This window comes from Etheostoma cragini, chromosome 20, assembly GCF_013103735.1.
Source record: "Etheostoma cragini isolate CJK2018 chromosome 20, CSU_Ecrag_1.0, whole genome shotgun sequence".
Lineage (NCBI taxonomy): Eukaryota > Metazoa > Chordata > Actinopteri > Perciformes > Percidae > Etheostoma > Etheostoma cragini.
Genome location: NC_048426.1, coordinates 13,169,445 through 13,193,748, shown reverse-complemented (window position 1 = coordinate 13,193,748; position 24,304 = coordinate 13,169,445). Strand labels below are relative to the sequence as shown.

Genomic DNA, 24,304 nt, shown 5'->3' with positions numbered 1-24,304 from the left:
GGGGTAGAAAGACACTCCCTGTCTAATCTGTAAAGAGAAATGCTGCGTGTCCCCAACTATTGACTATAAAAGGAGCTTATAAACAATTGTGAGTCACACTATGATGGAGAGTATTTTTGGAAGAGAATAAAACAAGAAATGGAAGGAGAAATTTACATGTAGACTCTTATGAGCTGTCTCACATTCATTATGTATGAGTGGGAACCTCCAGTAACTCATTCAGTCATTCACATGCTGCTACAGCCTTTTAAATAGATTAGCGGAGGCTTTGTCTTGCCCTGCTCTTTCTCACCGCCTCGTTTCTCCCCCTTTAAAACTGAGCTCTTTAGGTGGAGTATCAGTCTGTGAGAGAGGTGACGAGAAAGGGGATGGGGTTGCCATGACAATGCCAACTTAACAAACAGTGTCTCGCTTCATGACTGTGGGTTTAATTGGATATCGTTGAGGAAGGACAAAAACACAGTTGAGTGAAGTGACATGAATGCAATCAAGCTCTCCGTAGCCTACTTAAAGTCATACTCTTTCTCTTTTTGTGTTTTCATCAGAAATGATTCATGATGATTGTAGAGATGTAGTACATACAGTGCATCAGAGAGTGTAGGCTTAGTGATGTAGGCCCTGTTTATGCTCATTCAGCATACTGGTTTTAATTATATAAAGTCATGTAATTTGATGTATTTCAAGGGCACATACTGTTTATTGTCACTAGCTTGAGCTGTTTACGTTAGCTCATTTGATTATCTAGTTGCTTTTATTTTCTTATGAGATGGACCTTCACTTCCTTTTTTTACTCTTCCTCCCCCAGCTCAGATGTACATGTACAGGTCATGACTGTTTTGTGCTTAAACACATCTGCTTTTTTTCTTCTTGATTTCATGAAGTCAAAATGTGGTTATCTGTGCATCTGTAGTTTATCTGATCCATATGATGCTTGACATTTTCCTTTTTTCACTGTGCCATCCTTCTCACTGATCTGATGTTCTCAGTAATAATCAAATTTAAGAGTACAGAGGTCACAAATTCCTGATGATGTTCCTGGGAGAAACTATTTACAAATAACTGAGGAAAAGATTGTATGCTCAGCTGTCTGTATAAATGGTGAGTTACATGCATCACTAGCACTAGCACTGTCCCTTTCATAATTTGAAATCCCATTAAATTTGAGTATATTTGTACCCAAATGCTACTTGTGTTAGTGTCCGCATGACAAATCCATCTACCTTTTTTTAAATTGATGTTTTGCTGATGATAAGCATTTTGCAACAATGATGTGGTGATAGCACAATGCATTGTGCAAAACATTCTGTCTTGATTCATAAACCTTATAGCATTACCTTTCTAGGATTGTACATACTTTTGAAAAATTCTGAAGTTGTAAGAACTCCCTGTCCAAAATGAACAAAAGTGAAAGCAGATGAGTTAGCATTGGTATGGTAGTGCTGCCCTCTATTGACTACTGTTCCTTGTTGCAAACCTTCTTCAAACAAAACCTAACTATCATATCAGAGATAAAATCGTTAAAAAAATGAGTTAAACAGTTTAATGTCCTTAAATTTGAAGCCTTTTTTTATGGAAATGTTTCCTGTTTTGTTAAGGAAATTCAACATATGTATATGTATTTACTAAATTGTATATATTACAATTGTTTTTTGGGGAAAAGACTTTAAACCATTAGGTGGTGCTTATAGACAGTGAATAAATAAAAGGCTGCTGCCAGAGGCTATTGCATAACAAGTCAGGTAACCTATAGCTATCTGATTAATCACAATAGCTTAATTTTCCAAACAAACTGTAGTGCCCTATTTATCCTGTCTTTGCAGCAAATTCATTTTCAGATTCATTCATTAATTTACTCTTAGAGCATACATTGTGTTATGGAGTAGAATACATCAGTACAAAGATGAATAGCCAGAATAGATCATTGACACAAACTAAATCATTTGAAGAGGGGTTGCTCACAAGGCATTTAATCCACATACTATTCTTAACATCTGTCTACAACACAAGTTTAAACATGGACAGGCAGCTTTTAGGCGAATATTGCTTGTGTTTTTAAATTCAAATAAAACATAGCATTTGTCCCTCTGACAGTTGTTAACACATATCAGTATCAGAAGGGGGAAGGTCATCTACGGGAGGACATTAGAAAAGAGTCTGGAACAGAACAACGCCAGGGACATCTGGAGAGGGCTGCAAAACGTCTCAGGCCAGGGAAAAGGTGTGGGGAGATACCAAGCCAGCGGAAACAAGGACTGGGCAGATGAGCTGAATCTGTTTTTAACAGATTTGACTCTGGCTCCTCGCCCTCTTCACAACCCCCAGCCCCCTCTTTCACACCTCCACTGGCCTACTCCCCCTCCCCCCTCCCCTCCTCAGCCTGCCACCTTCAACGACCCTCAACAACAATAAGCACACCAGCCCGCTCCTCCCCCCTCCCCCCTCCCCCCTCCCCCCGCTTATCAGTTCACCACCCCCCTCTCCCCCTCTCTGAGACTCTCACCTCCCACAATCCCCCTCCCCACACCCACACCCCAGTCTTTCTCCACCCCCTTCTCCATAACAGATGATCAGGTGAGAAGTCAACTTAAGAAGATCAAGGCCCTTGCCTTGCCAAGACATCAGCCCAAGTCTCCTCAGGGACTGTGCTGACCAGCTCTGTGGTGTGATCAGAAGTTTATCAAACCTGAGCCTGAGCCTGGAGAAAGTCCCAGCCCTGTGGAAAACCTCCTGTGTGGTGGTCCTGGTACAGAAGTTGCCGCGCCCCAAGGAGCCAAACCACTTCAGGCCTGTTGCCTTGACTTATCACCTGATGAGGACCATGGGGAGGATCATCCTACGTCACCTTCGACCCCTGGTGGGCACACAACTGGACCCTCTGCAGTTTGCTTGCCAGCCTGGGATTGGGGTGGACGACGCAGTGATCTACCTGCTGCACAGATCGCTGGTTAACCTGGAGGACAGCGGGAGCACTGTGAGAGTCATGTTTATCGACTTCTCCAGTGCTTTTAACACCAACCAACGTATGCTGCTCAGAGTGAAGATGGAGAGTGCCAGAGTGGACCAACACCTGGCTGCACGGACTACTGATTATCTCACCAACAGACCACAGTATGTGAGGCTCCATCACTGTGTGTCTGACGTGGTGCACTGCAGCACAGGTGCACCTCAGGGTACGGTGCTCTCCCCCTTCTTTTTCACCCACCTCACCTCAGACTTCACTCACAACACAACCCACTGCCACATCCAGAAGTTCTCTGATGACACCATTGTCATGCCATTGTTGGATGTGTTTCTGAGGGGAACGATCTAGAATACAGGTCGGTTAGCACGGACTTTGTCAGCTGGTGTGAGCTCAACCAGCTTCAGCTAAACACCAGCAAGACAAAGGAGATGATCGTAGACTTTAGGAGGAAAACATCCCATTTCTCACAGGTCCAGGGATTGGACATTAAAGTAGTGGAGAGCTACAAATTCCTGGGTGTTCACCCAAACAATAAATTGAACTGGACTGACAACACCCATGCACTCTACAAGAAGGGCCAGAGTCACCTCCATCTGCTGAGGAGACTCAGGTCCTTTGGAGTCTGCAGGACTCTCCTCAGGACTTTTCATGACTCTGTGGTGGCCTCTGTCATCCTTTATGCTGTGGTCTGCTGGACGGGGGGCAGATCGGACAGGGACAGGAGCAGACTCAAAAGACTGATCAGGAGAGCGAGCTCTGTCCCGTATTGTCCTCTGAACCCCATTGAGAAAGTAGGGAGAGTAGGATGTTAGCTAAGCTGACATCCATCATGGACAACACCTCTCACCCGCCACACAACACTGTGGGGTCCCTGAGGAGCCCCTTCAGCAGCAGACTGATACACCCACGGTGTAAGAAGGAGAGGTACCGCAGGTCGTTCATCCCGACCAAAGTCAGACTCTACAAAACCTGCCCCACCTGATGAAGTTGTAGTTTCTGTTCCTGTTTTTCATTCACTCCACACACTCTGTATATCTTTATCTGTATTTACATTTTTCCATTACAAGTACTTACTTTTTCAATTGCATTTATGGTCACAGGTAAATGTAATTTATATTATGGTTACATACTTTTGCCATATTATTTTAATTACACATTCAATTTAATTTTAACGTTACTTACTTACACTGCAACATTGTTTTTTGTACTATAACATTTTCCTCAAAACAACTTCATGATGCAGTAAAATCAATAGTATGCAGGGAAAGGTAACATCCCGCCGTATGTTTTTGTTTATTTTCCTTCCTCTGTCTTGCAAGTTGCATGTAAATTGACATGTGAAACGGAAAACATCTGGGTCCTATGATCTATTGACAAAATACATTTATTAAAAAAAACTGATAGGCTACAGTATGTCCATGTCTAGATTGTTAAATGTTAGCACACTGTCAAAATGTGTGTGTGTGTGTGTGTGTGTGTGTGTGTGTGTGTGTGTGTGTGTGTGTGTGTGTGTGTGTGTGTGTGTGAAAAACCATCACTGGCCTCATTGTAGTCATTTCCACAAATGAAGCCTGCCAAATGCCCCCTTACATCACACTTTTGTCCTTCATGTGTGCAATGCTATAAATGTGAGAGGGGCGGGGCAAAGGGTGGGGAGTGACGACAGTCCCCACGATTCAGTTTCAATTTGCCTTGAAGACTGTAAATCAAGACCCCTTTATCCATTTACAAAGTGGTATTGGCTGATAGATTCACTGTCTCCACACGATAGGTCAAAATATATGGTTATAATAAGGGAGGGCTGGTCCGCCATCTCTCCACCCACATTATCACCATGTCTATTGTTGTCACATAGACTCTTCTATTAAGATAGTTCTTGTCTTGGGCCTACTCTACTATCATAGTAGCCATGGTCCGGTCATGGGTAGCGTAAAAATATGTTTTAAACTGGATGAGTAGACCAAAAATTGTAGTTAGCAAAACTGCTCTGTTCGTGTAAAAACCGGCGCAAATATTGCTTTTTGACACAAGACATTTACCTACTACAAATGATCACAACATGAACGCTTTAACACAAAAAATTGAGTATATGTTAACATGTTATTGCCAGTAGAGTAGGCAGCTACCTAAACACCCCCGCTTACGCTGATTTAAACCAAATATATGTGCTACAGCGATAACAAAAACAAAAACCGCCACTCTGGACGACTCCTATTTAACGATACGACGTTAGACCGAAGAGAAAGTGGTCGAGCAGTGACTATCTTGTCGTGGTTTTGTAGCCTACTCTTTGTTGGGTGTGCGCTGTGTGTGACAACCGTACAGCCCGTCGCAACAACAGCAGCAGCAGCAGCAGCAGTAGTGTATTTATCAACGCAGCAGCCGAGGGGAGTGAAAGGAACCGGAGGAAGGAGAAAGAAAGGATTTACGGACACCGACCGAGCATGGCTACCCAAACGACAGCATCATGCACTGGATCTACTCTTCTGCAGCCAATCAGCGAAATTATCAATCTCCCTGTTGACCAGGTATGTTTAAGGATGGAGAAAATGTCAACACACGAACCGTCTGACTTTGATAATACATTTGAAACAGCACATTAATCGTAGTTAGCTAGCACAAGTGCACATAACATTAGCAGAGACTGGTGATGCGCAGGGCTGTTTTTTTCCCCCCAAACGTTAGCTTAGCCTTTAACGAAATGTGTTAACGTCACATTGCGGATTTACTCAAAACCAGTGCACAAAATAACTGATTTTTTTTTCCACTATCATCAGCTAGTCCCCTTTCAAAAGCCTAATCCAGTGGTTCCTACACTGGGCTCTGAAGACCCTCTCAGCGGCTTTGATCTACCTTTCATTGGATTAACTGTTAAATTTCACCAAACATTAACTTTAAGTTAACGTTAGCCCTAGAATAGTGTGTAGGCCGCAATGACCAATCTGCTAAATTCTACCAGTTTTGCATTGCCAAGAAAACGGACAACAACATTTAGTTTGATGTAAAATGGTTTCCAAAGATTGAAAATGTTAGGAACCTGTAACGTGAAATTGCTCATGAAATCATGTTGGAGTTGGCATGACATTATTCAATTCAAAGGCACCTGAAGCACTGTTTGGAGAAAGACATGCAGTTTATATGTTGTTTTTAGGCAAAGCCTTTGTTTTTAGAAGGCCAATCCTGTAGGAGTTACTACTTGTTTAGTTTTACATTTGCAAACCTAAAACAGGTCAAACGATAGTTAACAACAAACATGTGGCTCATGGTTACAGATGACTTTGCTGGTCACCATTGCTCATCTGGAATGGGCAGGGCAGCCGCTGTAGTTGAGATTACCCTGAAAAAATGGGATTCTAGTTAGCTAGTGATCATTTTCTGAAGTGGCACGCTTTGCAAATGTCTGAAAAGGTTTGCATTGCAAATACAGTATCATTTTCACATTCACAGGCACCACACCTACACAATCTCACATGCAAATGCAAAGTACATTTCCATAGCAGTGATTACAGAACTTACCAGAGCCTGTGGTGGTGTGTGAAAGCATACAGTCAAGTCAGCATGGATCAGAGTTTATTAAGAAAGGCTCCTGTGGAAAAACACAAATTTTAAGTTCCACTTTGGCTTGTTTAATTTAAAGATATCCCATATTAACTGTAGGGGTGTCCTCCAATTACATTGCAATTTTCATTGTTTTTTTAATGTGGTGCATTCTTAAATGTCCCTCTAAGTTATCTGATGTGTTACCCACATAGTAGCAAATATTGTTTTTGTTGTAAGAACATCAGACGATCTCTTGCACTAAAAGTACATTTTCTGGAATGAAACTCAAGTTTACCAGTGTGAACACCAGGAATCCACTGTCATGTCCCTTCATTTGCACCATCAGCATGAGTAACACTTTCTTGTATAGCGCAAGGATAGATTTTTCCTCTCAAATGGACTTATTTTGGATTCTTCTTATGCCGGTAATGTTTTGCTGTGCCATTTTGCCCAGTGTCATCAGCGGCAGAATCCCTTATTTATCTTACGCTTTCCTTATCAGCATGAGGTCACATACAGATGAGTCTCTTTCCTGCTCCGGCCAAGCACTCTAATGCAAGCCTGACGACTCACTCTTCTCTCCACACTGGAACTCAGTAAAGCCTTGTTGTACATATGTTTGTGTTCTCCACTCTGTGCATCTTTCAAATCATTTAAAAAAAAGTGCTGGTGGTTAACAAGTGTGGCCACCACTTTTAGATAAAATGATTTTGAATATAATGTGGAAAAATCTTGTTCATTTGCCAATGAACTGTGTGCTCATGTAAACTTGGCCCCTTTAAAAGCTCACAAGTACACAATGTGACTACCCTCTTAACTACTTGTCTTGTTGTGGATCAAACAGCAGACATAGGCAACCATCTTTCATTTTCCTTACTTCCTGCTTGTGCAGACTGAAGTGTTGGATTATGACTCTCTCCAGCTTGGTTGAGGAATCTTGCTGAGAGACCTTTTAACCTTTTAAAGTGATCTCTCTGCATCATGAACTCATTCTCTAAACTTAGAAGAAAAGTTTAAGTGCATTCATTACTGTGCTTCGAATAAGTCAAACAATGAGTATACATTAATGGAACCTCACAGTGTCCTCTACTTTGTTGTTATTTATTATTACAATAAATACTTATAAGTATTACAATCATTAATATTATGTAATTTGTAACAGAGAAAGCTAATTTTTAACTCAACATAACAGAAAACAGCATTAGCATTATACATACAACAATGCTACAACATAGTTTTACATTAACATGATTGCTACAGTTTATTCATTTACTACATTGCCAATTGGGATCCTTTTCTTTACCCTGGGATCATAACCCAAACTGTTAATAATGAACAATCGTTTTTGCACGTTCTAAAGTAGAGCTGGGCAATATGGAGAAAATCAAAAATTACAATAAATTGGACCAAACACCTTGATGTCAATACTGTAGTGTTGACTACTGGTGTTTTCGCAAAATATTTACACAATGAGATTTTTGATAATCATCATTAATGTGGATACAATGACTAAGTGGGTAAAGGCAAATAATAGAACAGTTACAACAGTCTGGAAAATGACATAACTTTACAGTAATTTAGCCTTTAAAACCAGGAAAAGACAACATTTATTTATATATATATATATATATATATATATATATATATATATATATATATATACACACACAATATTATGACATTGATACAATGAAATCTAACATGATATCTAATCTTGTATCTTGATCTCGATAGAATATCAATTCTAAAGCTTATTTTCTGTCTAGACATGCCTTTTACTTTAGTGCGATAGCCCGGTAGTTTGAAGAAGTCAATTAATTGCAATTCATAAGATGAGAAGTCACCCAATGTGCCATGTATTTGTTTATTGAAACATTCATATTGATTTATTCTTGGCTAAGCTTAGTTGTTTCTCTATTTTAAATAAGTCCTGGCTGAGTGACATTGCACAAATGTTACAAATAGTCTAGAATCTGACTGCTTTGTTGGACAGGTGTCACCCTTGTGAAAATGTGGTTTTTTAGCTTCGGGCCAACTGGGTGCCCTCCTGTGCCAGGGCCGCTGTCAACACCGCAAAAAATCAATACAGCCAATCAGATACAGTATGATCTGTGTGGCCCACGGACATTGACACTCATTTTTATGAAGCTGCTGTAGTGTGGTAGCTCACTGTATGTTGTTAGGACTCTATGTATCTCATGGGGAGACAAGCCTGGGCACCGGCCTGTGTCAGAGCTATAATGGGAGTTGTGAAATTTGAACTGACACTGTGCTTCTCCTCTCTTCTTATCTCTCTTTCTTTCTTTTTCTGTAACAAATAGAGCCTGTCCCCTCTCAGTAACATGCTGTTACTACTTTGACTAAGTCCTCCTGCATTTTGTGCACCCACACTGGTGGTTCAGGGGTTATGGTATTAAACATTGGATGGATAGGCTCAAATTACACATCTTGATCCCAAACTGTGTCTAACCCTTCTTTGGTTGTATTAAGCTGTTGTTCTGCTTGTGGTAAACCTTGTGGAGTGAAGGCCATGTACATTATAAAGTGCTGCTCATAGCCTTGAAGACATTGACCTGACAGTGTTCATCAAGAAAATCGTTGACATTTTACTGCATCTCATCTGGCCTCCCTCCCACCCTTTGCTTTAAACATCTACTTGTTTGGCTACTGCTATACAACTGTATATGCCTCTCAAAAGATAACTATATTAAGACAAGTTTAGTTATATTTAAGATCACCACATGGCACACAAAGACTTTTTTTTTTTAATGTAAATCCCTTCAGGACTAGAGCTGGCCATTTGACTTAATCAGGTCCAATCGGGTGCAACCTTTTGCTTTTGGTGTGGATGATGCATGTTAATATCATACTGGTATGCTTTTCATGCTGACATCAGTTGTGCCAGAAATGTGGGTACTTATTTGATTAAGCGGAAAGTTTTCTACTCAACTGAAACATTGGCATTTGGCTATTTATTTACAATTGATTGATCTTAAGATGTTTACTTCCTCTGAGACTTTCATATTTTGTTAGGTTTCAGCACCAGCTGAGAAGTCCTGCCGCAGCTGCAGCTATTTCAATATGTAGCAGCTGGGCTGCTGATGAATCCCTCCACTGGCCTTTTCACACGTATTCAATGAACCATAACAACTTGCTGTTTGTTTGTGCAGCTCTTCATTGTCATTGAGTGACTGATGAATGCCTTTCCAAATTGTCAAATAAGATGGTGTACTGTATCTTTTGTGTTATGTATTGAAGGCTCTAGGTAAACGTGGTTTGGCTTTATGGAAGCTTGCATCTAGCAAGGTGACAGCAGTACAGGATGTCTCATTGGAGCATGGCAGTGTGGAAATTTCCACTTGCATTGTGTTGTGTTTGTTAGACCATCTAAACCTCATAAGCTGACATTAATGATGTGGTTTAACTCTTAAAAAGTCTGGTTTCTTTGTCCTCAGGGTTATTTCTTTGGCATAATAATTATAAATGGTAAAGATTTACTATTTGGATCAGTAGAGCTTTTGGATGATGTGCTGTTCGTAGTGTCAGCCATGACAGTAAACACATCCTGATTATTGTTGACAAGAGTGTGGTGCTACCGTAAACTGGCTATACTTGACAAATGCACTTCTACCTCACTGAGAAATTATGTCCAGTGGCTGGCACATTGCTCTCAATTGTGTTGCACTATTAAATGACAAAGAAATAAATATAATTTTCAGCTTTGCTATTTTATCTCAGAACAGCAGAACTTGAATGTTTCTATCGAGGGATATGCAGTTGGCATGCGGGGGTTATAGCTCATATATCATTTCATTGTTCCAACAATGTCTGATACCAAGATGCAGTCTTGGCATTAGGTCACATTGTACAGGCGGTGCTGCTGTGTGTCCTGTGGTCACAAAAGGCTCGCTTCACAGCTGTACAATCGGTCTTCTGTTAAATGTGACATATGGGATTGCAGTTTGTCACAGTCAACGGCCATGTATTTTATCACAATAACAAGCCCGCTTTTGTTGTTGCTGTTGTATTTTCTGCCAGGCTATTGTGCTGGAGCCCACACAGTGCCAAGGGTTTGACCCCCCAGCTTTTCTTTTATCCACTGACAAGTCCCTGCCATCAGTGACACATGTCTAACCGTAGATGACTTAACCAATGGGTTAGGGATAACCAAAGATGTTTTATATCTATGCGTCTAACTGTAACACACCGAATGGATAGGTTAAAATGAGTGAACTGAAGTTTGAAATTAATAGTGAAAAATCTAGTGATGACCGGCTGTTATTGTACAAATGATGCTGACATCTCTGAATCTTAGTAAGACAATCAGAATACATATCTCATTAGCATTAATGTTAATAGTTTCCTTCAATGAGTGGACTTTAAGTGATAAGGTTTTGGAGAGTTTTACCTAAAGAATCCGAGTTTTACTTCCCTCTGAGGTACCCTGCTGCTGAATGAGTCCCCAAAGCCCCTGGCTCGGGACCGCTGGTTTTAATTTGAAGCCCTCTGGTCCCCTTTGTCTTCAATTGGCCCTCTCCGGGAAATCTTATGCCTTAAATTGATTTCTTTCCCCTTGGCTCTCTCTAATGAAATGTTCTGTCTCCTGCCATTATTAATATGATTATTATGGTACAGAATCAAAACAAGCATGTGTGATTCCTCCTGGGAAATATGGAAATATTTGTTGTTTTGTTGTTAACACTACTGGGTGGTTAACAACAGCTAACACAGTGATGGGTTACAGACAATGCAAATCTTCATAAGAGTAGCTTAGACTTTAATTAGGCTTGTCTGTGTGTGACATTTAATCCAGGGAAACAGAAGAATTGATCATAGAAGAAGAGTCAGTGATATCTTTAAGAAGGCCAATCCACATGTTTATACAGCACAAATAGTATTGTGTAATAATTTATCTTGTATATAAGGATAAATATTCTGTATTGGCTGATTATGGTTTGGTTCATTAGATTTTAACAAATCAAGAAAGCTTTAATTTTAACAAACAGCTATTCATTTGTACAAAAAAACCACACCCAGGAATATAGTATTCATCATTTTCTTGCCATTATACTAAAAGATCAATACAATGTTAAATGAGGCCTGTGTTGTGTTAGGCGGAAAAAGTACTGAGTTCTTTATCTTCTGCAGTGCATTGTCTCTTGTGATCGAACAAAACACATAGGCGGGGGCTTTCTTAGTGTAAAGATAGGCAGGGGAATCTGTGCATCTGTCATTCCTCTTCGCTTTGAAGTCCTCTGCTTTGCCTCGAAAGTGGATGGCCACATGACTCAGCTTGGTTTAGTTCCGTTGATAATGCTGTGATATTATGAGGGTTTGTGGATTTGGTTATTGGTCACAGCGCATGTCTGGTTGGTACAGAGAACATTACAGCTTCAAATTACAGGCCAAGCAATTAGACATACCTAATTAGACACATCTTGTAGATTGTAGGTGAATGCTAACAAGCAAGCAATGTTGAAAATTTGTCTTTGGGTAAGATATGACCATCACAATTCAGATTCTTACTTTGATAGTTGTGGTAGTAGGCATTTTACAGTCTGAAATGTTGGTAGCTATTATATCTCTATATATATATATATATATATATATATTTATAGCACTAAAATGCTAGTTAACATTTGTAATTAAACCTAAACAGCTAATGTAAGTCAAAACTGCCTGCAAGCTTCTCCTGTTCTATAATTCCTCTACTGTGCAATAGTAAGTTGTGTGGTTATGACACAATCGTTACCATATTTTTACAAAAACGCTAGAGCCTTTTATAAATTGTCGTGTTTCTTCAGAAATAAACAATGGACAAACAGAGTGTTTAAATGCTTCAGATGTAAAGTTATTTGCTGTCAAAGTGACGCCAAAATGAATGCAAGTCAATAGGATGCCAACCGCGGACTTTACGAAACTCTTAAGTGAAACAGCTGCTACTATCTGGGTAATTTACTGCTTGGCCAGGAGTCCAATGAGATGAAGGAGATGCATAGAATACAAATGAGAGGACATGAATATTTATCAGTGAGACTTTGCACTGTTACTAGTAATTCCATTGAGGTAAGTGAGTAAGGGCGTTCGGCTTATTGTCCCTAACAGGAACAGAGACTCTGACACATTCACCAAACCTTTGTCACCTTACTTTTCAGTGGCTCTACGCTCCAATAAATGGTCAATCTGAGTATTGATCATCCCCAAATACAAATTGCACTGTCATCTGCAAAGTTGGGCCACTAAATACCAAATTGATTCAGGATGTTTACTCCTCAGGGCTTCATGTCATTGATTCCCTTGAATCTGGTCACTTGTGCCACAAATGTCCATATAATTTGGGCTCTAAGTGGTTTACCTACCATTCAATTTAATGTTTAACAAGTTATCTCTATAGTCTAAGTGAAACATAATCACTAACATTTAGGCTAGATGATCAAAATGCAAGGTAAGTGTACTCGTATACCATCTTTCAAACTTAAATTCATGGTGGTTTACTTACGACAAAGAACTGCAAAATTGAAAATGTAAATAGTGTAATACATTTTTCAGTGGGCCATAGGCTCAATTGCCTTTGTGTTGCCTCCTTTTAGTGATAGAAAGTGACCTAACTGGCATTTTTTTCAAAAGAAAATGAATAGTACTAATTTTTAATGAGAGGTAAGCAGGTAGGTAGGGGGGCGCGGGAAATCTGACAGGCGGCGACAAGTGGGCGGCACATGAGTGTTCCACCAAAAACGTATGTTAAAAGGTTGTTTTAGTCATGCAACAGAAAACTCTGATTGGACAGATAGTATAGCTAGCTGTCTGGATTTACCCTGCAAAATGCCATGCTGATTGTGTCCAGTCAATAAGGTTTCAGCAGTTTACATCACCCGTGTGTGTGCCTGCTACTTCTGTGTTTCTGAGTTATATCGGCTGCTACTTTTAATAGAAAGTGACCGCAATAAAGAGGCAAATGACTTTCAGTATCGGTGTTGTTTCAGTATTTGTGTTGCACTCGTTATCTCTTGTGAAGAATGGAATAGGGAGAGAGAAACATAGTGTATGTTGTAGTGTGTTACCCCCATGTCGTTAACTGCTTTTTTTGACTGTAAATCACAGTCATAAAATGGGACACGGCTTTAGATGAAACATCTTCCAGTGGTCGTTAGGGAAGTAAATGCTGTCAGTAGTGACATAGCCGAACGGTGCCATTATAGAACAATCACCCAGCCAGCAAATGTCAGTTGCTTAACATGCTTATGTAACCTTTTGCAGTCTTTTGTAATATGACAGAAAACCTGCTTTTTGTGCTGTGTTCTGTTCTGATACTTGAGCATTATTTTGATATTTTGAGTACTGGATTTTGAGTGGATTTTTTGCTGTGAATTACATAGTCTTTACAAAGTCTGCATGCTCCACTGTAGATCAACACTTACAAACTAAGTACTTGACAACAGATTCTTGCCAGAGTGCAAAGTCATTTGTACAGATCAGATGCTTAAAGGTTGTCTCCTCACTCTTAGCACACCATTGAGGACTTACTGCATATTCAGGGCTGTATCATAGCAACTGACTGCTTTCTGTTTTCATCTAGGTAGTAGTTGCCAAGGCTGGGAGTTTGTTCTCTGAAATCAATGCCATTCATTGCTACACTATCTGTTGTTACAAAGTCATTAAGCCACTGATCCTAACTGAGCTAATGAGCAGATAAACACAATTTGTAACACTGGTAATACAACTGACCTTTAGTTGGTGCAGAAGTAGGGATTATAGTGGGATATGGCATGTATGTATTATTGAGGACTTGGGCTGCAGATCTTGTACTATTTGTCTTACTATGTGTCTTTTTGTGTGCGTGAGTTGAAAGTTTTCACCAGTAGTCACAAACAGACAGTTGTTAAAGCTCGTAATGGGCTGCTTTACTGGGCAAACAAAAGGCCACTCTTGAAGATTTAAATGAATGGACTATCGTAGTTCTCAAAGGGGCTCAGTATTCATTAATGATGCTTTATATTTCTGTTGGGAGAGTGTGCCTCCAACCCCCAGGGTACCCCATATAACTCATTTTCTAAATTGAAAGTTACAGAGTAGCTTACATTTTTGGTGTGTTTTTCTAGTCAAATGTAGATAGACATCTGGTTGAGATATAGATTTTTAGTCCCTCAAATAAAAAGCAACAGCTTCTTTTTAGACCACCCATACCCAATGTTTAACATGGCGAAATCAAACGGCCACAATAATGACATGTTGCACTTTGCAGAAGGGACACAATTCGTTCAGCTGTTTGCTAAATATTACTGATTAATAACAGCCGGGAAGTATTTGCAGGGTATGAGACATGGCCACATGGTAATGTCTTCACCCTTCTTTGGCCCCATGTAAATTATGCTTATTTGTTAAATAGAACATAAAGTGTACTAAGCTAGCTGGGCACAATCCAGGATACACAAGACCTGCATGAGTAGATATTTTCTACCTGGGTGTCGTAAGTGACCCTCTTTTACACTAGACAAGAAAACAGCAACAGTATCTGCTGGCAAGTCTGGGTTGGCTCCAAATCTGGCCAAATTTGCTAAGAATACATGTAGAAGTCTCTCTGTGCAAGTAACTCATATTATAAATCAAATTGTTAAGAGTCTAGCGTTAAGGAGGCTAAGAGTTACATATCAAAAGCGGCTACTAAACAACGCATTCCTGCTTAAACTTTAACATTATTCAACACTGTGCAAGAGACATGCAGCATGAATATATCTAGTAGATGATGTAATCAGTCAGCAGTAGACTGCATCTTTTAATTGTACCTACCGCAGACTATTTCTTAAAAATATTTCCCTCTATTCATCTGCCTCTGTAATTATGAGTTTGCAAGGAGTTGCATGCATCAAAAGGGGTAAGTGGTGGTAAACAAAGCTTGTTGAGAAATGAAAAAAGGACCGTAGAAAAGAAATAAGGAGCCTAGAGAGACGGCACCCAAGGGTACACAGACATGGTTGGCACCCTGAGTCTGCAATGCCCACACAGGACCCTTTTGTATAGTGTAGTATCTAATGATTTGGGACTTGAGTCAGGTTCTGTTGAATTTAAACACTGTGGATGCAATGGGGGTTTACACTTTATTTTGGTCATGAGTTGAAGTGAACTTTGGAAGGGATGTTTGGGCTAAAAAGTGATGACTTAGATGTGATCTTTGGTTTGCCACGTAGCATTTCCTAAATATGCGCCTTACTTTTAACACATAATCCAGCATTGTTGTTCAGACACCCTATAGAGTCTAAACAATATTCTTTCTTCCCTTCTGTTGCTCTGCATTTGTTTTGTCACTGACATGGTAACATACTGTTTAGTACAAATGCCTGAGTGGATCAAGCCACTCATCACTGTGTAAATGCATCCAGCTGTGATAACATTATTTCATCTTTACACTTTCCCATTGGGCACCAGGATGACTGCTCAGAGCACAGATGGTGTCTCTGATCAGAAGCAGCCCTGGAATCTTTGCTTGCAGCTTGAGTGAGGATCATGTGTTTTAAGAAAGTAGACACTTGTTCTGGCCAAGTACTGCCGGCTACCTTGCGGGGAATGGCTGATTGTTTGGCTTTTAATAGCCGTCGTGACCATGGAACCTGACTGGGATCCGTGGATCAGCTGAGAGAGGAAAGCGCCACACTGCAGGCTTTGACTCTCCACGTGTGTGCGGTTCTGCATCAATGAGTGCTTCCTTTGTGCTGCTCCTATCTGTTTGGCATGTTTCTCATTAATTCTAGCATCAACACAACACCACATATTTGCAATTGTAAATCACTGGCTGCATCTGCGTGAATGGGTCAACGACAAATAAGGGTTGGCAAGACAAATATTTGCCAAAACTTTCTTAAAAGCCTCCTTGAGTTTTGTGCAAATGTGTAATTTATATAGCCACTTTTTGCCTAGACTACAGAGTTGAGTTTAACTTTAGGCTTTGAGTCCCCCCCCCTCATGAGCTCTACATGAGTCATTGTGGCTCACAGCTGATGCAAATGAAATGAGACTGTGTAGAACAGGACTGTAGCGTCACATGGGCTGTGCGGGGAGGGAGGGGGGGGGGGGGGGGGGGGGGGGGGGGGGGGGGGGGGGCGAGGGGTGTGTGACTTAATGACATGGAAAAATGGGTTTTATGCTAATGACCATCTAAATGTGTCTTCCACTTTGCAAACAGATGCAGGGACACTTGCACAGACAGGCAACCACCCACCCGTCAGTTGCGAGTCAGGGTTGTATAGGAAGCCTCATACTACTCTTTGCAAAAAAAAAAAAACTATTTTTGCTGGGTGTTAAACATGAACTATGCACCGGGAGAGGAGTACTGTAATTTAAAAGTAATATTACCCTAGTGTGCGCTCATTGAAGGAATGGAATTCTTTACCCAAGCAAAAAACTCTCCCATGGCAAAGGTGTCCTGCATCTACAGAGAGCAGGTCAGACTCCACGAGCTAGTTTTATTCAGATGTCTTAATGCTACATGGAAACCTCATGCACTGGATTTTCTCCAGGCCTCTGATCATAGACAGACTCACACAGATTTATAAAGGCTAGAAAGTGTCAGTAGGCAAGTTAGTCTGATTAGATGGGGATCCTAAAATGTGTTTGACTCTTTTTAGACTATTGGATTAACATTTTTTTTTTTTTTTTTGATAGGCCTTACATAGATTTCCACACAAACACTTCAAAACAATAATACGTTTGTAAAGCCCTTCAATGTTGTTAATATAAAGCCACTTTGTCGTTCTGCTGGTCCGTTGTACCACCGCTATGGTCCAGACTGAAATAACTCAATAACTATTGGATGGATTGCCATGGATTTTCCCATAAATTTTCATCTAGTGCCACCAGCATGTCAAAGGTTTTCCTTTTAATCAGTGTAATAGCTCGATGGATTATCATTATCATCATTGCGGTGAAATTTGCTTCAGATATTTAAAGTCTCTCAAGGATATGCGTTTAATTTTTATTTAGCGCCAATGGGATCTACATTTTATTTTGCAAAATACTTTGGTTGCAAATAACTGCAAAGCTAATGACATTATCTTCATTTGTAGCTCTACTTTGTATTTAGTGCTGATTTGCAAATGTCAGCCTGCTAATTAGCAAATGTTGGCATGCTAAGGCTGCGTTCAGACAGGGAAACAGCGATTTTCAGTTTCCTACAGGGTTGTGCGGCGGTATGAGTGTCAATGAAATGGCCTGTTTGTGTGACCTTCTGTTGTGTTCTTTAACCCCCCAATGTAGCACAAGTAGTCTTTATATTCCTGTATTACCTTGTTTATAGATCTCTGCTTTTCCAACCGCACTTGAAGGCAGCTTCATTTGCTTTGTTGTTCGGGAAACATTCAGCTGTACCACAAACATCTGGGCAGTTCAGGGCTGTTTTAAAAACTTTCTTGTTGCAGCAATAGAGGCCGTGAGGTTTCCTGTTTACTGTACGGGACTCTCACACCGCCTCAAAACCGACCAACAAGTCTGATTGCCTGTTACATAATTGACCATTGCTGCGGGACAGAGGGTTGCGTTTTCACCGCAGGCCCGCTGCAGTTTTTTTTGCGTCCCCCCCCCCCCCCCCCCCCCCCCCCCCCCCCCCCCCCCCCCCCCCCCCCCCCCCCCCCCCCGCCACCAAACATGCTGACGTTAGAATTTTGATCAAAGCACGGCTGTGCCTACGTACACCCTCACAGAGCCTGATCGTAGATTCGTAGTCCTGTTTTTATAGAAAAGAAAAGAGGAAGCTATGCCCAGACAGGGGTTTTCCAGACTCAGAATGGGCCTTTAGTGGGGGGTCGTCCCCCAGGAAACTTTCTTAAGACTTAATTTCCTGCATTCTGACCCATTTTTAAGCACCAATCTAAGGTGAAATTGTCTTTTATTTATGGAAACCCCAATATTCAGTTGGCAGCTAACAATTCAAAATCTAAAAATATAATGCAGTAAGGGGGCTTTCGCATCATGGACGCAGGTCCTGATCTGACTACATTGACCCCAAAGTCAAGTTGGTTTAATTAATATGAACAGGGCTTTATGGTAACTTTTATGGCACGTTTCGCTCCTCAGTTGAAACATGTAGGAGTGACTTACATAAGATAACTGCTGTTACTGTTGTAGCTAATTTGTACAATAAAACAATATAGGAACAAATACAAAAATGTGTTTAATGTTTTCTATTTGGATTTTGTACATTTTTAACCGGTTATTGAAACTGTTCCGGCTCCGGCGTAAGCGGCTCCGCGCCTGTCGGAAGCAGCTTCTCGCTGTGCCGTTGGTCTCCCGGGGCAACATGATCACTGGGAGAGTCCGATACAGCCTGACTCGGCTAGCAAAGATCCTGTTAGCGCTATACAGCGGAGCATTCAGATCCAGTCAAGTCAGCAGCAGCCACGTGGGTAATATATACAGAATATAATATGGCTGTGGATGAGAGGCTGGCTGCTGAAAATCAGACGCTTCGGTGCTAGTCATTTCCCTTTTGGCGCCGGCTAAAACCTCTTTGGGGGGGCGTCGAAGTTTTCTTTTATGTAAGAAAAACCCTGCCAGAAGAAACATGACTTGTCAGGTCATCCATCGGTTCCCTACTGTGCCATCACTCCTTCCTTTCTTCACAACCTGGCTGATGCTGCACTACAGCATGACATCTTTAGCTTATAAGTTAGATTTTATCACGAGATATGAAGTCCTCTTTAAACTTTGTGGTAGCAGCACTTACTTTGCTGGACTAACGTATAGAAGAAAACAATGGGAAGTGAAAGTCAAAAGGATAAACAAAAAAATGAAAAGAAAAAACAGAAGAGTGGTGTCAGAAGAACATGAACATGAGCACTGCTCTATCCCTGAAAGCCTTCATGTTACCATCCCGCAAACTTACACACACACACACACACACACACACACACACACACACACACACACACTGTATTTCACTTCACAATGAGCTTGTCTTATCTCTGTCTTCCACAGCCTCCACAATGACTTCCTCCCCCCCCTTCACCTTCTTTCACTCTTCCAGTATGTGTGTCAGTCTCTAATGTAGCTTCCTGAAGCTGAGCTGAGCCCTGTGGCAAAGCTGCCAGGAGGAACTGCCCGACAGCTTTTTGCCCTTAGGCGTTAATCTCTCATCTGGCTTTTGTCTGTCTCCCTTCTTGTGTCTCTGTAAGACACTATGGTCTGGTATTGAGATAAAGTGATGGAGTTGAAGAGGAAGGAGGAAAGAGCTTTTGTAGCTAAAAGGGTGTGTCCTCAACAAGCCTGTTTGGAATGGTTTATTTGAGCTTTTGGAGTAAATATTGGGCCAGTGTTGTTTGTTAACACAGGTAAAAATAAAGGAATAATGGTCTCTGTCCTCTGCCAAGGAAACACTTATGGAGTTTATTTAGAAGTGAGAGTGTCAGGTTACCAAATCTCAACCAACTTTTGTTTGAAAAGCCTTGGTTTACTAGTAATTGCATAGTTAAATTGTTTGAACCACTGTTGCACCTACAATTTATTCAGTGTTTTTCTTTCCCCCAATTCAGTCCTTCTCCCAGTTTATTTAGTTGTTTTTCCCAGTGACATATTTCAGTGGGTTTGCTGCAGTGTGTTTAGGCTAACTAAAATAGTGGCTCTTTTTTTTCTGTGGCTCTCTTTGAATCTATTATAAATGTTTCTCCAGCACAGATTTTCTGCCTTACATTCTGAAACAAAAAGAGCACTATACCCCAGGGTGAGGTTGACCTTAGAGTGAATCAATAATGGAAAAGGAGATGCATGTAAAATGAATGAACAAACAACGCACCCTGGCACAGGAGCTGGTCTATTGCAAAATGTTTGTTCAGTAAACTACTATCCCAACACTGGTGACAATCTAACAGGAAACTCATTTAGCCTTGCCCTTTAACAAATCTAGTGAATATCAAGAATGATATTGTCTATTTAGATTTCATATATTGTTTTTCTCATGCAGTGGAGTATAACATTACCACAACTTTGCTGTAAAGTAGAGCATGGACCCTTCAGGCAACAGTGGTTGCTAAAATCCCCTAAAAAAGTCTTTGAGATTATGTGGAAGGCATGATTATCATGTCAGACCAAATTCACAGTCAGGATGCTATGGTGATAGTTTAAGGTGTAAAAATCACATCTGTGAGTGGAATGTAGCAAGTCGACTAGCATGTGGTCTCATTATAAAACTGCTGCTCAGGCAAAAGAAACAGTTGTGTTTACTCTGACAGCAGATTTCTCAACTGACTGGCTGATGTCAGTCTACTATATCACAGCGTTTTGTTGTTCTAATGAATTTACCTGAATTGGCCAGTTTTCACGTGGTTGGCCTTGACTGGCGACCGGTAGGACAGAGTGACATATGATGATTTTATGCCGGTCAAATCCACTTGCGCTGCATGTTTAACATTGCACAACATCTGCATAACTCGTGCACATGCACCGCAGCTCCATCAGTTGTTAATGAAATGTCAGAAAAGCTCTGCAGAGCAGTCTGCCCTACTGGTCTCAGGCGAAAGGTCAGCCGCTCTCTTTCCACTCTGAGGCCGAACAACAAAACCACACTTACAGCTACAGTATATTAGAAAATAGCATTGGGCACACTAACTTTGATAAATTTACTGTTTATCAGACCCCAGATGAGACAAGAAACTAATGTTGGCGAACGCTGCAGTGACGGTCCCTTTGCCTCTGACGCCCCGATGCAGGAGACGCTGTCACGTATTCCTCTAACACACTGTATTAACGTTACTGTTTCAAACACTTTCCAGGTTAGTGGGGATGCATACCGCTCAAAACCAACATCATCTGTTCAAAAAATGTTCAATGTAAAATGAACTATTGAAAAAAGATAGAAAATAAACATTTGTGTGTGCTTAAAGTGGTTAGAAAATATGAAATCGGAATCGGCTGAAATTGGTATCGGCAGGCCAAACTCAATGAAGAATCGGCCTAGAAAGTTGTAATCGGTGCATCTTTAATTTAGATCCATACAAAACACTGAGTGGAGTGTTGCTTTGGCATTTGTTGCAGTGAACACTTTGACATCTCACTATCTTAGATTGGCCTTGAATAATCTGAATCCCTGTCATCTACTTTAAAATCAATTATCTCTATAACTGTCTGCTGAGCTGAAGTGACACAGAACATAGGGTGGTGAGAGATACTCACCAACCCTATGTGTAATTACCTCAGTGGTACTGATATTAAACCACAAACACTAGGAATGGTTTGGGAATGGAAATGTTAACACATGAGTTACAAAGAAAGTTGGCAAACAGTTGCTCTTTGATTCGCTAGTATGCACAGGGAGGGCTCATGTATGCATGCTCACCTGTAGCTGTGTGTTCACATGCATAGTGAGATCATGTGTATTATTTTTTCAGTGAACAAAATAAGACTCTGAAAGTATTTTTAAAGTTGTTTCCCTTTTCAGTAAATAATTGAAACTGTTTGACAGACGTCAATGAGTTGATAAACCAACCTGTAATCAATTGGTCCATAACAAGCCGGGTAAACAAGGAGAGCGGGGGACTAAACAATTTCTACACATCTCGCCATCACCATTCTCCATTTCCATGCCACAAGTACTACCACAGTCATCACCCTGTTTAAATGGAATTCTGGTCTACAGGTTTTTCATGAAGCCAGCTGCTGTTAAGTAGTTCTAAGTTATAGTTTACTCTGTTAAAGTATAACTAGTTATGCTTTATAATCAAAATGTTGCACCTGTTAAAAAATTCATATACAGCAATCATATTCTGTATATTACATGAAATGCTTAAGAATAGATTATTCACAGTTGATAAATTGCTTAGTCAGAGCTTTTAACCCTAAGTTAGCGTTCAAGTATTCCCCGACAGCTCGACTTTGCTGTTGCCTGAACAATGCTGTTCCTCTGTCACGCCCTTCCAGTCTCTCACATTAAATTCTTTCGTTTCAAAGCAATGTGTTGATAACCAGGGAGGGGCTGATTTTGCACTCACTTGCTATCAGGCTGTTGGAAAGAAAGAGTTGAGTTCCTCAAGTTTGTCTTCAACCTTTTTATAAGTTATAATTTTGATCTTTAAACAACATATCGCATAAGATGTGTTTGTGTTTTCTTGTTGATGTCTTTGCTGTGGTGGCAATGCATGCACATGAATATGCACAGAAAAGCTTGATTCATGCTGTAACCATCTGTTTTTGCCAGTGCTAGCTATTTTTGGATCTGTGGCTCACATTGACTAATCAGTGACTATAATGATCGAGGGATGTTTGCTGGTTTGCAAATGAGCCAGTCAGTCATTATTAGTGCAGGCGCACACGCTGGCAAGTCAGCTTTTCATTCAACCAACAAGCAATGTCCTTTTAACCAAGAGAGCAGCTTGAATTAATCAAGGCGTGAAATGACAGCCAACGCTGTGGATTTGGTAAATGCTGTTTGAAAAGGAGGCTCACATGAGAAGGGGTAGCCAGAGAAGGTCTATTTGATGTGACAGGTTGTCACTTTTAGGCCATCATATTTTATTTTTAGCACTTTAGACTTAAAGATTGGAGGGGGGTGGCTATTTTTTAGTTGAACCTGAGTCAAATTTTGCCAGATTTGTAGCACAAGAGTCTGTAAATCAGCACAACACTCATTTATTTACATGAGGAGGACATGAATTGAGACTAAAACTAGGCCTCCTTACTGTATTATATTTATGGTTAAAAGACTGAAATAGCTGCCAGTCTGAATGAACACTAACATTTGGCACATAGGTGGATTGGGTTGTTTGCCTTTGATTTGCGGTAATCGAAATCTGGTCCGCACCAAACGCGGACCAAAAAAAGTGTGCTGAGACCTCCTTGGACGAGGTGCTCTCGGTACGCTTTCAATCAAACTCTGGAGTGGTTCGCTTGTGGGGAGAACATGATCCGTACTCGAACCTCACCAACTACACATACGCCACAAGTCTGAGCTCATGTCTCCTGTAGTCAGGTTGTGTTTAGCAATCTGCGATACAGCAGAGCAGCAAACTGTAGATGTGAAACCAAACCACAAAGTTTACTAACTCAGCGGACCAAAGTAAATGAACTACAGGTGGAACGCCCTCAGACTTTCTGGCTGGCATCGATAAAAACAGAACAAAAGATGCCGGCTTCTGTTGACAAAGTTTCTGCTCTTTTTGTGTTTCTGTGAATTCACATGCAAAAAAAACAATGTTCTCATATCATACAATCAGGCTAATGCTCCAGATGATTTGTACATCTGTTGCAGACTAAAGGACCTAGATACTTAAAGCTATATCCGTTTCTCTCTCTATCTCTTTCTCATTAATCATGCAGGATCCATAGATAATGGATGGTGCTCATGGTGTCTGTAGCCTTTCACTGCTTACAGGCCAGACAGATCTGACCTATATACAAGGATTGGCCAATGTGCCTTCAAACATGCATCACTGAATGTGACATCAAACAAACATGGGTAGTGGAGAAGTGTTTATTTTAAGTGTTCAATTAACAGTTTTCAGTGTTCTTGTTTGTCCCAAATCAGCCTTTAAATATTCTGTAATTTAGATAGGGTTTTGTAAAAAGATGTGCACAGTCGCTGCCCATGTATGAACACACATGTGAGGTGATGTCATTGCACTGGAATAACAGTTTTGCAAGGCAATAAGTCATGTAACCTTGGGTGTTATGTCTGTGTGTGTATTTTCAAATTTAAAGGTTTCAGGCAAAGAGAATTTAAGAAAAAAATATGGAAGCCTTTACTTTGTGCTTGTATGTGGATGTGTGAGTAGTTTGATGCTAAGAGTGATGAATATCCCAGCCCCACGGGAACCATCGATCCTTAAT

The 24,304-nt window shown here is 40.7% G+C and overlaps 1 protein-coding gene across 1 annotated transcript in view; it reads left to right on the top strand.

The window, feature by feature from the left end:
• Positions 1–5,190: 5,190 nt before the first annotated feature.
• mboat2a (membrane bound O-acyltransferase domain containing 2a) overlaps positions 5,191–24,304 on the top strand; it is a 40,269-nt gene continuing 21,155 nt past the window's right edge. The window contains exon 1 of the mRNA XM_034858404.1: positions 5,191–5,490. Coding sequence (XP_034714295.1) covers positions 5,407–5,490 — 84 coding nt within the window. The 5' untranslated portion in view covers positions 5,191–5,406. The remainder of the gene's footprint in view (positions 5,491–24,304) is intronic.